Here is a 16139-nt window from a genome sequence, read left to right as displayed (position 1 = left end):
GTGTTTCCCTGTGTCCATTGTTCTCGGACAAGATAAGGGGGAGGTGGCGTGGGCACCGTCCACAGGGGCAGCCTGCGCTGTTGCATCCCTCCGAGGCTGTTCCACACCCACGAGCCCAGTGGAGGGTGCAGGCAAGGGTGGGTGCAGCGGGCCCTGCGGGCGGAGGGGCCCTGCGAATGCCGGACACGTGGCGCCATGCCGTGCTTGGCTTGGCAAGTTCTCTCGGTACCACTGTGACCCCAATGTGGTCTCAACATGCAGCCAGTCAACGTCTGATAACGCTGAGGTAGGATCTGCACAGGGACGCCCACGGGGTTCTGCCACGCGGCGCTGCCTTGGGCCCAGGCCTGGCCTGAGAGCGAGTGGCAGCTTCGCAGACTCGCTCACCTTGCTGGCCCGCCCCGGCTCGGCCAGTTCCCAGGCCTGCTTCATGGCTCGGATTTCGTCAGCTCGTCCTGTGTCTTTTTTCACTTCCAGTAAGTCTGCGTCGCTGTGTTCCGTGACGAGCCTCAGAACCCAGTACGGCTTATTTGGGTCTTCTTGCTGGGGATGGGCCGCAGATGTCTGATGACGAAATGGAAACCTGTGGGTCAGGGGCTTTCCTCAAAGGCCTCAGAAGGGGCCACGGCTTACCCCAGCCTGCATTTTCACAGGTAGGGAGTTACCTCAAGGGAAATGAAACATCGTCCAGAAAAATCTTGTGCAAAAATGCTCATTGCAGTATTATTAATAACAGCAAAAAAATGGAAGCACTCTGAATATCTACCAACTGACGAATGGAAGAATCAGACTGTAATATATTCATGTGTTTGAATGCTACTTAACACCAAAAAGTAACAGACTTTCGGTTCCCGGCCTGTGCACACACACACACACACGATTTATAGACTACGTTGTGGGTGGATCTCACAGCCATAGAGTTAAAGAAATTGAATGCCAAAGAGTACATTTTGTATGATTCTTTTGTATGAAATTCCAAACTAGGTAAAACTAATGTAGCGTATTGAAACAGATGGGATGCTACCTAGGGGGCTGGGTGTGCAGATGGTGGGATTGTCTGCAAAGCAACACACTTGAGGGAAGTTCTGAGATGATGGGAATGATTTACCAGCTATGCCTTGGTGAGGGCATGGGTTATTTAATAAATGAATTTGTCAAAACGCACTGAATTGTAAATTAAGATTTGTATATTTCACTGTATGCAAATTTTATTTCAATTGTAAACCAAAAAATATTCTAAGCTATTCTTCTGCTCACTTATATTATCTCTTCACAAAAATGAGAGCAGGAATCATTGCTTCCAGGTCTGGAAATATATCTATATACATTCACTATAAAATGCAACCATGTTTTGGCATTGCCTAGGGCTCCTCTCCTGGACCAGACCTAGGCTGGGGGCAGATTAACACCAGTCTTGGAAATTTCTCCCTGGGTGAGGCTTATTTGGTAGTAAGAGACGTTTGGACCTGATGTGGCCACAGGGCACTTTTGTAAGATTGAGATGATGCCAATTATTAAAAACCATGCGGCTGTGGAGATGGGGCGGGCACTGTCCTGAGGAGCTTTTATGTGTAGTTTGGTTTCAGTGTCACAAAAAGCTTTGCTTGCTGCCTACAACACCTCCCTGATATGCTAACGAGAATTGCAATCTCACAACTAGAAATGCCATTCTTTTCTTGAAAGATACAGCACATTAGCTTTTATCCATAGCTTAAATTACCTGAAAAATAAGCTTTTCAGAAACTTTTCTAGAGTAAAGTTTCAATCAGGGAAGGGAACATTAAAAAAGAGTAAAAGGAACGCCAAGACTGCTGCAGGAATTTATGGATTGGGTTGAGCTCATTTAACTCACAAGGTTTCCAAGCGTAGACATCAGCTACGAAATGCAAGTGGACAAGTTTACCCAGTACAGGGGCCTGGGACAGCTGCGTCACCATCCTCCCTCTAATCTGCTAATCTTCCTTTATTGTTTGTGTAACTCAGGGTACTCAGTCCATCCAGCTGGAAACTAGGAGATATGCTTGTTTCTTTCTGCTCTTCAATGCCCACCCTGGGTTACTAGATACATGCCCATTTGTTTCCAGTGCAACCCTCTCTCTGCCCTCCTCCCTCTCCTTGACCTCTTCCTGGGAAGCATTTGCCCTGCCTGGACGGCAGCAGTTCCTGATGGTTCCCCATCTCTGGTCTTGCCCCCTTTGACTTCACAGCCCTAGAAGACACGAGGTTGCTCCATCTTGAATAGATGTCTGACAACACCAAGCACCGCTGTGTAAAAACCACCCATGGCCCTGCTTTGGCCACACAAGGGTCTGGATGATGGGAGATCTGTCCTCATGGGATATTTGTTTTGAGTACAGTATTTTTAGATACTTTGAGCATGAATATTTTTAGGCCTATGTTTGCACTCCTCAAATGTGGCTCTCAAATCCCCTTCCTTCCCCCTATTTGGTGCATTAAACTAGCAAGTCCTGAAGAAGTTTAGAAGCATGGGTCCTGGATAGCAGTCAGACGTCTAGGAGCTCACACAGCCCTCTTCCCTCTGACCCTCATGTTACCCCTGGAAGGGGCTTGTCACTTTCATTCATTCTCTCCCTGCCGCTGCACTTGCACCATCGAATGTGAACACCATCTGCTCAGCTTCGTTCCCCTGTAGGAGGTGGTGAATCCTTCAAGTGCAGTGACTTCATCATCTCCACCTTAGAAAGCCACATCCCAAGAACGCTGTCTTGCATATTAAAATCCACCTAGTGCTGTTTGGTTTGGGCTGAACAGTCCGTGTGCGAGGAGGGAGCCTTGGAAAGGCATCTGCAGACTGTCCTCATGGCATCTAGTTGGTTGCTGGAAGCAGAGAGGTGGGATTTTCGGTTTTGTCCTGGGGTTGGGGTGGTGGACAAGCAGGGACCAACTAACCTGATCTCTTTAAGTGACTCACCTGAGAAGTAGCATACTCACCTGAGGCTCAAAGCGAGGTGCCTGTTTTTCTTTGGCTGTCTTTTCTTTTTCAGATGACTTTTCTTTGCCCTTCCTTGTCTTGGAAGTTCCTAAAGCTTTTTGTCCCTCACTAACAGTATGGGACTCTGGGCTTCCCGAAGTAATTGATTCCTCGTGTTTCTCTGGATGAGCTAAAGAGATGTAAAAATGGAAACCAGTGAGTCATGACAAACAATTAAATCATTTCGTATGGGGACGAGGGAAACAACTCAGGAGGAAATGGTTTGTTTCAGAGGTGTGGATTAGTGTAGTTATCTTTTTTCTCAATAAGCAGATAAATGAACTCTTCAATGGTTCCCTTTTAAAAATCGAGATATAATTCACATACCATAAAATTCACCATTTGAAAGTGTACAAATCAGTGATTTTTAAGATACTCAGTGTTGTACACAGCCACCACTATCTAATTCGTATCATCCTTTATTTAATTTTCTTGTCTAACTGCTCTGACTTGAACCTTCAATACAATTTCGGATAGAAGTGGTGGGAGAGGACTTCCTTTATTATTCTTGAACGGAGGGGAAGGCTTACGTATGATGTTAGCTGTGGGGTTTTTGTAGGTGCCCTTGGTCAGGTTTAGAAAACTTGCTTCTATTACTAGTTTGCTGAGTGTTTTTATCATGAAAGGGTATTGGATTTTCGGAAATGCTCTTTCTGAGCCTATTGACATAATGGTCTGTTTTTGTTTATTTGTTTGCTTTATTCTGTTAATATTTTTATTAGATTGAGTAATTTTCATGTGTTTAACCAATCTTGTGTTACTGGGATAAATGCCTCATGGTCATGGTGTTTGCTCTAGTTTGCAATCTGCTAGAATACAACATACCAGAAACAGAACAGCTTTTAAAAGGGGGAATTTATTGTATACAAGTTTACAGTTGTAAGGTCATGAAAATGTCCAAATTAAAGCAAAGCTATAGAAATGTCCACCCAAGGCATCCAGGAAAACATACCTTGGTTCAAGAAGGCTGATGAAGTTCAGGGTTTCTCTCTCAACTGGAAAGGCATATGGTGAACATGGCGACATCTGCTAGCTCTCTCTCCAGGCTTCTTGTTTGATGAAGCTCCCCCGGGGGCATGTTCCTTCTTCATCTCCAAAGGTCTCTGGCTGTGTGTGCTCTTGTGGCACTTTCCAAAACTGTTCCCACTTAAAGGGCTCCAGAAGCAACCCCACCTTGAATAGGTGGAGACACATCTCCATGGAAACCATCTAATCAAAAGTTACCACCCACAGTTGAGTGGGTCACATATCCATGCATAATCAAAAAGCTCCCACCCAGCAATATTGAAATGAGGATTAAAGGATATGGCTTTTCTAGGGTCCACCACAGATTCAAACCGGCACAATATTTACTTTCTTATATGTTTCTGAATTTGGTTTGCGAGTATTTGGTTGAGGATTTTTTTTTGTATATTCATAAAGGGTTTTTGTCTGCAGTTTTCTTTCCTTGTGATGAATTTACTGGAATTGATATCAGAGTAATAATGCCCTCATAGTATAAAGTAGGGAACTTTCCCTCCTCTTCCGTTCTTTGGAAGAGCTAGTGAAGTACTGGTAATTTTTCGTTGAACATTGGTAGAATTCATCAGTGAAACATGTTTTGAGCTTTACTTCGTGGGAAACTTTTGATTACTAATTCAACGTCTTTACTTGTTACAGATCTAATGACATGTTCAATTTCTTTTTTAGCAAGTTTCAATAGTTTGTATCATTCTAGGAATTTGTCCATTTCTTCTAGATTATCTAATTTATTGGCATATAATTGTTCAGAGTTTTCACTTGTTGTTTTGGGAGTGCCTCAAGATTCTTACGTTCTCTGTATTCAATGTTTTTCTTTCTATGAGGTCAGTGTGATGTCCTCTTTAATTCTTGATTTCAGTAATTTGAGTCTTTTTTCTTGGTCAGACTAGCTAAAGTTTTGTCAGTTTTTTTTTTTTTTTTTTTTTTTTTACCATTTGAAAGAGCCAACTTTTAGTTTCATTGATCATCTCTATTGTTTTCCTACTCTATTTCATTAAGCTTGTGCCTAGTCATTATTATTCCATTTATTTTATTTACTTTGGGTCTAGTTTGCTTTTCTTTTTCTAGTTTCCTAAGGTATACTCTAGGTTATTGGTTTGAGACGTCACTTTTTTATTAATGTAGGTACATGCAACTATAGATTTCCCTCTGAACCCTTCTTTAGCTGCACTCCATATGTTTCGGTATGCTAGTTTATGTTTTCACTCATTGCTAAGAATTTTCTAATTTCTCCTGTGGTTTCTTCTTTGATCAGTTGGTTATTTAGGAGTGTGTTGTTTAATTTCCACATATGTGTGAATCTCCCAAATTTCCTCTATTATTGATTATTATGTGGGGAAGCATACTTTCCATGATTTCAGTCCTTTTGCATTTATTTAGAGTTGTTTTATGGCTTTCCATGTGGCTCGTGCTGGAGAATGTGCATTTTGCTACTGTTGGGTGGAGTATTCCACAGGTATCTGTTAGGTCAGGTTGGTTTATAGTGTGGTTCAAGTTTTCCATTTCCTTGCTGATTTTTCCTAGTTTTTCTATCTTTTATTGAAATTGAGGGTATTAAAAATTTTGTTCATTATTGTCAAGTTGTCTGTTTGTCCCTTCAATTCTTTAAGTTTTTGTGTCCTGTATTTTGAACTCTATTGCTAGGTTCACGTATGTTTATAATAGTTATATACCATGGTGGGCTGACCCTTTTATCATTATTAAATATCATTCTGTGACTCCAGTAACATTTTCGTATTAAATTCTACTTCGGTATTAACATAGCCACTAGAGCTCTTTTTTGGTTACTGTTTGCATGGCATTACTTTTTCTATTCTTTTACATTTAACCTACTTATATTTTTTAATCTAAAATGTGTCTCTTGAAGACTGCATACAGTTGGATCATGTTTGCATTATTTGTTCAGCTTATCTCTACCTTCGATAAACAACTTACATTCAATGTAATTACTGATAATATAGGATCTATGTCTGCCATTTTGCTATTTGTTTCTTGTTTGTCATACTTTTTTGTTCTTCCACTCCTCCATGACTGCCTTCTTTTATGTTAAATGAATATTTCCTACCGTATGATTTTAATTCCCTGGTGTTTTTTTATTGTATATTTTTGAGTTATTTTCTTAGTGGTGTTTCAGGTGTTAGAATTAACACTTAAATTTATAACTACCTAGTTTGGCTAATTCCAATTTAATTTTAATAGTTGATAGAAGTTTTGCACCTACATATCTCTGCTCCCTTTTATGCTGCTATTATCACACATTTCATCTGTATTGATTTAGTGCTATTAACAGAGAGCTACAATTATTGCTTTAGGGGCTGTTGTCCGTTAAATCAGTCAGCAGAAAAAAAGGTATGCAGCTACCTTTTCTAGTGCATTTTTTCCTTATGTGGGTTCAAGTGTATGCATAATTTCTTTTTATTCCAGGCTTTAAATACTGTAGAGCAGGTCTGCTAGACACATTTTCTTCATTTTTATTTCTCTCTCTTAGTATCTGTTTCACTTTTGAAGGATATTTTCCTGGATCCAGAATTCTTGGTTGACCTTTTTTCTTTTTTCTTCTTCAGCCCTTTATACATACATCATCCCACTATCTTCTGACCTCCATGATTTTAGATAAGATGATATATATGTGATGACGCATTTCTTTTTCACTGTTTTCAAGATTCTTTCTCTGGATAATTATGTTTAACTGTGGATCTCTTTGGGTCTGACCTACTTGGAGTTTTTCTGAATTTTCTGGATGCATCCATTAATATTTTTCATCAAATTTGGCATGTTTTTGGTCATTATTTCTTCAAACAGTCTTTCTGTGCCCCTCTCTGCCACCCTCTTCTTGGGACCCCCATTGTGCGCTTGTTGGCACGGCTGCGTGTGCCCTCCGGGTCTGTGCGTCCACACCAGCCTCCTTGAGTACGGGCTCCAGCGGGCTGGGGGCAGCTGGCTGACCCAGCCTGGCTTCATCCACACTGGGCATTTGAAGATCCTGATCACAAAGGAGCCACCCCAATGACACAACATCCCCCAAAGCCACTTTCCAAGGGTCCACACGCCGGGATTGCAGGGTGGGCTTGCACGACTGGGGGGCACTGCGCCCTCAGGACCGCGCCCCTCACGGCACTGCCATGGCACCAGAAGGGCTCTGTGGGCAAGCGGATTAAGCCAGGGCCCCTGCAGACGGGCGAGCCCGTGACACAGGCAGGGCGGACGCGGGAAGGCCTCGCTGGCCTCTTCCGGGAGCGCCTCACTGGCCGCTGCTCTTCGCTGTGCCCAGAAAGCCAGTCCATGGACCTTCCCAGTGTCCACTGTGCACCTGCCCTGTCGTTACATTGCCACCAGCAAAGGGCTGCATAGTTAGAATAATTACGTGGAGGTTTGTTTAATTTACTTAAAAGGTATACAAGTTAATGGTTAAAGGAAGAAAAACACCCTTGTGCTCATGCAGTGACCCTGTCCCTGTGAGCAAATGGCTGGCCTGGGACAGGGGGCTGCTCGGAGGGACAGGGGGGCCCCTCACCTGGGCCTCAAAGCTGCCCCCGTCCTGAGGCCGGGCAGAGCAGTGGTCTGGGGAGGCCCGATTCCCTGCACCCCGTTTCAGCACAGCAGGACTTGGAGGGTCGACCCCAGGGCACAGAGGCGGGGCAGGGCAGACAAGGTCAAGCACACACGGGCCACCCCGAAGTCACCGATGGTGGCCGGTCTCTGACAGCAAGGGTGGCCGAGGGTGACCGGGTCACGGAGATGCACCCAAAGGCCCCTCTTGATGACTCTCTTCAAGGAAGCCGGAGCTGGGGCTCGGCTGGAGCGCCTTGTAACCCAAGTGGCATTTCCTACAGATGCAGCAGGCAGGACTCTCCAGGGGTTAAAGCACACAGAATGACAAAAATGCAGTTTCGTTTTTATCATTAAAATGCAGCGCCTTGATTTATATACCCAGGAAACAAAAAATTGGCTGGGATTTGAATATTCATATAATTTATAAACTAGAATACATGTCTAGTACAAAGTGTAAAATTACTGAGTACAAGAACACTTAGTAAATATATACAAGAAAATCACCTTTTATATATATATATATATAAAACATCTAATAACACCTGGTTTGTTCAAATAAATTCAATTGGATATAGTATGCATTCATGGTGTTGACAAAAGAACAATATAATGTTCATTAGATTTAAGGAAATGGATTTGTGATTCTGCAACAAAATTGGGTAGGACTCAAAACCAAGTGAGACTGAAACACAATCTACGTCTTTCTGCAATGCATTAGGTCTTCAGTGGTGCAGGCTGGCAGCAGCCACAAGTAGCACGCTGGGAGAGAGACCGAAACACCACCACTTGTGCAGGTGGGCAGACAGTCCCACCGCCCCTGCCCTCCCCACTCACTGCCCAGTTCTTATCACTTCCAGAGCCCACAGGAGTCCCCGAAAGCGAGGTTCCCTAAAGTGTGGTTCTGAAGCAGCCTGGAGGTGGCACTGCTGCCTTGTGCACCCAGAGGCCAAGCCGCCTGCCAGCTCACACGGCCGCATTTCAGGTCTCAGGCTCATCTGGAGACAGACAAACTGTACACGTCATTCCTCATGGAAAGTAGGTTGAGTTAGTGAGTGTGTGGGGCAAGGTTTCCAATGATGCCAGGACGTATGCTACATTTTACTTTCGATCACCAATCTATCGAACTATTATCTGGGAAACAAAAACCACTTGACTAGATTTTTCTGAAGTATAAAATACTTACATTTTAAATGTGAGCTAAGTTGATAATTTGAAGACATTAAAAACATTTTTTTTCTAAAATATATCATACCCTTAAAATTAAAGTTTATACATTTTGAAGTCTAAATAATTGAAACCTAGAATTGATGCATTGAAATGTTTTGATTTAAACAAGTTGACTATCTAAAAATCCACAATTATAAACAATGTTGTAAAGACTGATTATTTTGAATGCAAAAGCTAACTCACTTTCACAAAGATTGGTCCACATAGTTTTTCAAATAGAAAAATTTTCTAGTTCATTTTCAATACAGTTCAATTATGATTTTCTTTGCTTGCTGCTTTACTGCAACAAATGAATTACGCGATGCAAGGTGTAATTTACTTTTAGCAGCTGCTCGTTCACGTATAACACTGTCAAGTGTGAGGTCAATAAATAACATATAAAATTATGCTTGAAGATTTATTTTCTAGTTGGAAAATATAACATGATAATACTATTTTTTGAGTGCTATCAGGTTCTAGGATCTTTACATATTTTATCCTGAATCATTACAAAAACTTTGTAAGAAAGAGTCATATCTTAAATCTGGTGATTATCGACCCAGATTCAGGTAACTGAACCCAGGATATTTTAGCCATTGTACTATGCTGAATTTCACCATTTAATAATGACTTAATTTAAAAACCTAACTTATATTATTAATTTTGCATTGTTTCCTAACTCTGCTCATCGCTTATTCTATTTCATGAACTATACTGTTTGTGTATTTTCGATTTATTTTTGTTAGTTTTCCTCTTTAACTTTAAATTTATCTCTATAAAACTAAAGTTTTAAAATGTGATTGTTTTAGTGGCTTGTTTGCTGGAAATCCATCTGTATTGGGCAATTTAAGGTTGAGACACTTTAAAATTCTTAAGGAAAAACGTGAGGTTATCTAGCCCTTTATGTCCACTAAAATAAGACAGAATTGAAGGTTCCCAACGAAGCCCCTGAGCAGGACCACGGTGAAAAGGAGGCTGTGCTGCGCGATGCTGTTACTTTTCCACTGGAAAGCCCTCATAGGTTTCGGTTCGCGTCTTGGCTGTGTGGCCCTGGGCAATCCTTAAGGTGTCCGTGCCTCAGTTTCCTCCAGTGACCAGGGAAAGCAAAGGCCTGGCGCAGGTGTGTTTATGAGGGTTGCGTCTGAGCTCACAGCCGGCAGCGGCCGGGCCCACCTTTCAGGGCGATGCACCCGCAGGGGGTCTCCCAGGGGCTTCGCGGGGTGCAGGAGATGTCGGGTGCCCAGGTGAGCCCTCACCTGCTGCGTCCAGTGGAAACGCAGGGCAGGTGACGCGCCTCTGTCGCCTTCCGTCACCTGTGGGGTGGGACGGTGAGCCCACCTCGCGAGGTCTGCGGGGATCGGGGTGACGCCTGAAGGAGGCTCGTCAAAGCGCACGGGCACCGCCGCCCCCCGCGGACCTCCAGCTTTCACCTGCAGAGCACGAGTGCGTCCTGCTCTTCCCAGCAACAGCGCATGCGTTCTCTAGAATCCCTGATTTCTATCATTTAAATTCGATTTTAGATACTGAAAAATAATGGGGAGGTGAAATTACTTATCAGTTCACACCCAGGAAGAGCGCGTTAGCGTGTGGGCCTGTGGCTTCCCAATTGCTTCCCTGCCGCCGCCTTCCTCCAGGCCCACCATCGATGTCTGGAGAGACGCCCGAGCCTGGGCCGCGCTTCCTACAGGAACTGCGACGGATGCCGCGAACCGTGGGCAGGAGGCTGACGCTGAGCGTTCGTCCCCAGCACTGCTGACCTTGAGAATGGGCTTTGACCTTCCCGTTGTTGGACAGGGGCCAGATGGGACCCAAGCCAGGGTGCCCTCACCATGGCACAGGCCCTCTTCCCGGCTCTGCGCTCCCCAAGACTGCCCTCCACGAGCAGCTTCACCCCTCCCGGGTCCTAGGGGTCATTCCTTCTTTTCCTAAATATCCCCAGTTTACACTGACATTTGTAACAAAGGGGCTGACAGTGTTAAGCTTATGGAGACAGGCACGGGAGGCTGTCATAATGCAGAAGTCAGAGGGAGAAAGCGCCCCCAGCAACTCTGAAAGCACACACAGGCAGCAAACCCGGGTTTCAGGCTCGCTCTCTGATCAGGTAAAGTCACCGCTACCCACAAATGTAACACAAAGCCTGTTCGGACAACAGACTGCTCCTGAATAGCAAAAACAGAACTAGCTTTGCTGAGCACACGACTGCACCCAGGCACATACAAAACTGTCCAGTTTCTCTATTTTTATATATTTCTTTAAATGTGACTTTTATTTACATGTAAGTATAGCATAGAAGATTTAACTCAACTGGTGTCAAGTGCGTGCAATGTATCAATTTCTGTTTTCAGGGGGGACACAGACCACAAATATTTCTGCAATCCACTGTCTCGAGCAGATTTCCACTGAGCCACGTTGGAGGGGAGAGCTAGAGTCTTGGCACTGCGTGGGTTGACACTGAGGTCTGCCCAGGACCACAGCGGGGGAGATAAGGCGAGGGGTAATTTAAGGGCGCACAAAAGGGACAGCCTGATGGGAAAGAACAGAGGGGAAAAAGCGGACAAGGTGATGCACAAAGAGGAGAAAAGTAACACAGCTGACAGGGTTTCCCTTAGAGCTTTAGGGGTGTCTCAGTTTCCTGGGGCAACTATAACAAAGGACTGCAAACTGGGCGACTTCATGTGGCAGAGATATATTGTGCCCAGGCCTGGGGGCCGGGGTCTGAAACCGAGGTGTCAGGAGGGCCGCGCGCCACGAGAGCCCTGGGAGGACCCACCTCGCCCCAGCCTCGGAGGCACCTGCACTCAGGGTGAGTGGCAGTGGGTCCGGGCCCTGTGCCCTCCTCACAGGGCCGCTCTGTGTCCCTCTGCAGTGCGCCCCTCTTCCAGGACACCAGGCCTAGCCCAGGATGAGCGTCTATTCTAGGTAGACATCATGGCCCTCTTCCAGGTCGGGTCACGTTCCCGGGGTCTGTGGGGTTCAGGCCTGAGTGTGCCTTTCGGGCTGTGCGTGAGGGGTGGGGGTTGGCTTCAGACCAGCCCAGTCTCGGACTCGGCGCTCCTGAGCACCATGGCTCTGGGCAGGGGGCTCGTGAAGCCTTGGGGGACCACCCCAGGGTGGGTGCCTCTGGGTGCATGCGGGCATGGGCGTGATGCGTGGTCAGGAGCCCCCAGGGCGTGGTCTGGGCACTGGGCGCCTGCTGTTCGCACTGACTGTGCCCCATCATTCCAGCCCTGCGGCATGGGGAAGGGTCCCAGCGGCTACCTGTGAGCCTGACTCAGCCCCGCCTTTCCGCCCAGCTACCTCAGAAGGGTAAGTTCCTGCTCTGCCCAGGCAGCCCACACATGCGTCTGCTCGGGTTCCGAAGAGGCAGAGCAAGAAGATGCTGCTGTGGCCAGGGAGGGGTGCGGGGTGTAGGGGGGCAGGGTGTAGGGGTGTGATATAGGGGTACAGGGTGTAGGGACAGGGTGTAGGGGCATGAGGTGTAGGGGCGTGTTGTAGGGGGCAGGGGGCAGAGGCGGGGTGTAGAGGCGGGGTGTAAGGGTGGGGTACAGGGGTGGGGTGTAGGGGTGGGATGTAGGGGCATGGGGTAGGGGCGCAGGGTGTAGGGGTGCGGGGTGTAGAGTTGGAGTGTAGGGGTGGAGTGTAGGGGGTGGGGTGTAGGGGTGCGGAGTATAGGCACAGAGCAAGAGGCACGGGGCGGGGGGCGCGGGACCGCAGAGTGGAGGTGGGGTGCGGAGCGGAGGGGGGCGCATGGTGGAGGCCCCCAAAGAGCGTGCACATTCGGAAGGAAAGTGACCTCCTGTACCACCTATTCTGATAGCTGTACACTGGATGTTATGTCCCCCACGGTAAAGCTTGCTCTCTCCCAGCCTCTGTGATAATCCCGAGGGGTTTGTCCCTGTGTAGGCCATGCAGATACACCAGCAAGCAAGGACACCCTGAAAGGCTGGACTGGTCCTTGCAGCAAAAACCAGGACATGGTTCTCCGACACCCGTGCAAAGTGGGGGGTCATCTGGCACGCCGCCCGGCTGCCGCCCATCCCTGCTGGAGCTGGAGCGCAGTGGGCCGGGCTGGCTTCATGACGCAGCAGCTTGGGCAGCCACAGTGGACGTGCCCTGTCTGCTCCCTGCGGGCACCGAGCCAGGACTGCAGACCTTTACTGTTCCTGCATGTCACCCTTCCCAGCATTTTTCCCAACCCAGCAATACAGAACCTGGTTTTACTTGGGTTTCTGGTTAAAGACCCCTTATCTAATAGAGAGTATTGATTTATCGATATCGACTCTTGGCAACAGCCCCTTAACCCTGCCTGCAGGAAGCTTACCTAACAGGACACACCTGCTCCGTGAGGCACGTCCAGCCGTCCTGCTTTCAGGAACACCAGACAGCACTTCAGCACTGCACATGCCACTTTAGACAGTGAAATCACCAACAAACAGCACAGAATGTGAGAGGCACGAAGGAGACTCGTTATCGGATAAGCACTGAAACAAGCAGGCAAAGCCTCATCCTTTCAACCTCAGCTGAAAATGTGTGTTTCAAATTCACAGCTCTGCGTGCGTCAGCAAGCGACTGCAAAAGCACCAGGAGGGTTGCTTTTGGAGTCAGAAATACATTTTAGAGAGGAGGTGGATTCACAAATACTGAATCTGCAAATCATAAGAATTGTTTGTATAACTCTTGGCAAACTTTTCTCCAAAGAAAACAAGTAGAAAATACACATTCCTTCAGCTTAAAACACCATATTGCTGGGGGTGCAAGGGTAGTCCAGTGGTAGAATTTTTGCCTGCCATGCGGGAGACCTGGATTTGATTTCCAGTCTATGCACTTCCCAAAAAGAAACAGGAAATGTCAAGCAAAGAACAAAAATTCAACAAATGGTGCTGCAACAACAGGATGCTCCAATGGAAAAAGAATGAAATGTGACCCCTGCCTTACAGCATACAAAAAAATTACCATATTGCATAATGGGAAATAAAGCTTAAGGGTAGAGGCTGATTGGGAATACCCTATGGTTCTCTTTTTTCAAAAGCATCAATCTTGTTATTCCCTGCTCAGAAATATTCAGCGGAGTTTATATTTTGAAAATATGTATAAATTGGAATCTTCTTTCATTGGGGGATTCCCTTTCTTGAATTTAAGTATGCTTTGTTAAATATTTTAAGAGCTTATCTTCAGTGTTATACTTTCTGAACAACTGTGCACAAATGTAAATTTTATAAATAGAAATGTTTCCTGTCCATTCCTTTAATGTCCCAAAAGTTTAATCAATCAATAACTTTTACTAACCAAAACAAAATGTTTTTTTGACTGTAACTTCTATTAACTATACAAAATGTTGTTTGACTGTAGCTTTTGCTGACTAGATGAAATGTCTTTCAATTAGGCTTAAGTAATCATACGTTTCTGGTTCCCATAAACCAGGCTGTAAAAATGTTGCACTGTGTGATCAACTACCTAAAAGGAAAATGCCACAGGATATAGAATACAAATTTTAAGAAATAGTGTTTTCATAATTACACCATCAAATTGCTAGTATACATTTATGTAAAGTATAAAATAAAGTATATTTTCATAAAGTAAAGCTTTTAGGACATTCAGGATGGCATACCTTTGATATCATTTTTCTCCAAGTCTTTCAATGCTTGAACAAATGTGAGCTGACTTTCAGTGAGAGGCCAACTGTCATACAGCACCAGACACTGTACAATGTACTTGTAAACCTGTGGAACGAAACACAGTGTTTGAGAACAAGCAGCAAGGCTAACCACAACATCGCCTTATGTAATTTAGTTAGGCACATATTACACGCGTATTGTTTCCTGGATCTTCAGAAGATCACAATGAGATATTGGCACATGTTCTGCAAAAAGCAGTATACTACGGTTCATAAAAGTTTAAATAGTTTTTCCTCCCCACCAACATGTGCCCACATCCAACTTCCTAATTGTTGCCGGCACAATGGACATAAAGTGAGAACCTGCCGCAGCCATATTTTCTCGGGTCACTAATGAGTCCAAGCATTTCTTCATAGCCGGCCCCAGGCCCCCCCAAATAGTGTCCTTATCATCAATTGTTGATTTCATAGATTGAAATCTCACAATTGAATCTGTAATACATCTGGAGTGATCTTTATATTGTTCGTTAGTGATCCAGTTATATTTTCTCCCTGGAGAAGGAGTTTTCCCACACCATCTGCTCAACACCCCACCCATTCTCCATTAACTTCAGGCATTGCCTCCATTCTGCATTAAATCCTCCCTTAGATATGAGCATATGTACGTTTCTGCACGCTCTGCTGCACTGCCTGGCTCCATTCGCCCACACCTGCACTACTGCGATGCTACTTTCATTGCTATGGCTTTGTGGCATGTCCTTTAAAAATCTTTTTAAGTGACAACATACATACAACTCAAAATTTCTCGTTTGAGGCTACTTTCGTGCATTCATTTCAGGGCTCTTAATTACTTTTTAGCGTTGTGCTACCATCGCCACAATCCATGATTGAAAGTTCTTCATCACTCCCAACAGAAACCATGCACCTGCTAGGCAATGATGGGGCAGCGAGATGTCTCGCTGTGGTTTTGATCTGTGCTTCCCTAATGGCTAACGATATTGAGCATCTTTTCATGTGCTTACTGGCCTTGCATATATTCTCTTAGGAGGAATTTCTATTCAGACTCTTTGCTCATCTTTTCATTAAGTTGTTTGTCTTTTTGTTGTTGAATTATAACAGTTCTTTATATAGTTTGGATATTAAAGCCATATCAGATATATGATTTGCAACTATTTTTCCCCTTCTATAAAGGGAAATTCCTTTTGCTCTTCTTTTTCTAATTTGAGTTGTTTGCAAATCTGTATGCATTCACATGAATGTCAGAGTAAAAGGGGAATGTCTCTGAAAGGAGAGTTGCAGGGATTTTGATTGTGATTGCAGTGACGCTAAGTGTGGGGACAGTGGTATGATTATAATACTTCGTGAAAAGAGCTTCGCCATCTATCAGCACACATACTCTCAGGTGGCCGTCGGTGTCCTTCACTGAAGCTTTAAGCTTTTCTAGGTAGGGAACTTGTGTATTTTGGTTCAGTTAATTCCTGGAGGTTTTATAGCCTTGTTGTCACGTTCTCGTTTCCTATCCACCAGTGCTGCGGTCACGCCGTGGCTGTGTAAAGTGTGCATGCGGTGTGGATGGGCAAAGAGCAAGCTCGGGGCAGCGTCGTGGGCCCCAGACCCGCCTGGCACCCGTCAGTTTTCCCCGCACTCGGTGCATCCAGGGCTGGGCTGCTCCCAAGGGGTGATGGGGTGAGAGCTGCCGGCCACAGGGTAGGTGGGCACAGGTGACCAGGAGGGAAGGACACAGGGGTTCACTAT

The 16139-nt window shown here is 45.3% G+C and overlaps 1 protein-coding gene across 6 annotated transcripts in view; it reads right to left on the bottom strand.

Moving 5' to 3' along the window:
• ADGB (androglobin) overlaps positions 1-16139 on the bottom strand; it is a 139038-nt gene that overhangs the window by 16194 nt on the left and 106705 nt on the right. For all 6 annotated transcript variants that reach the window (XM_077143405.1, XM_077143410.1, XM_077143406.1 and 3 more), the window contains 3 exons: positions 14379-14490; positions 2953-3122; positions 388-564 (listed from right to left, as the gene is read on the bottom strand). In XM_077143405.1, coding sequence (XP_076999520.1) covers positions 388-564; positions 2953-3122; positions 14379-14490 — 459 coding nt within the window. The remainder of the gene's footprint in view (positions 1-387; positions 565-2952; positions 3123-14378; positions 14491-16139) is intronic.

This window comes from Tamandua tetradactyla, chromosome 25 (genome assembly GCF_023851605.1).
Source record: "Tamandua tetradactyla isolate mTamTet1 chromosome 25, mTamTet1.pri, whole genome shotgun sequence".
NCBI classification, from domain to species: domain Eukaryota; kingdom Metazoa; phylum Chordata; class Mammalia; order Pilosa; family Myrmecophagidae; genus Tamandua; species Tamandua tetradactyla.
This window is presented reverse-complemented; position numbering and strand designations above follow the sequence as displayed.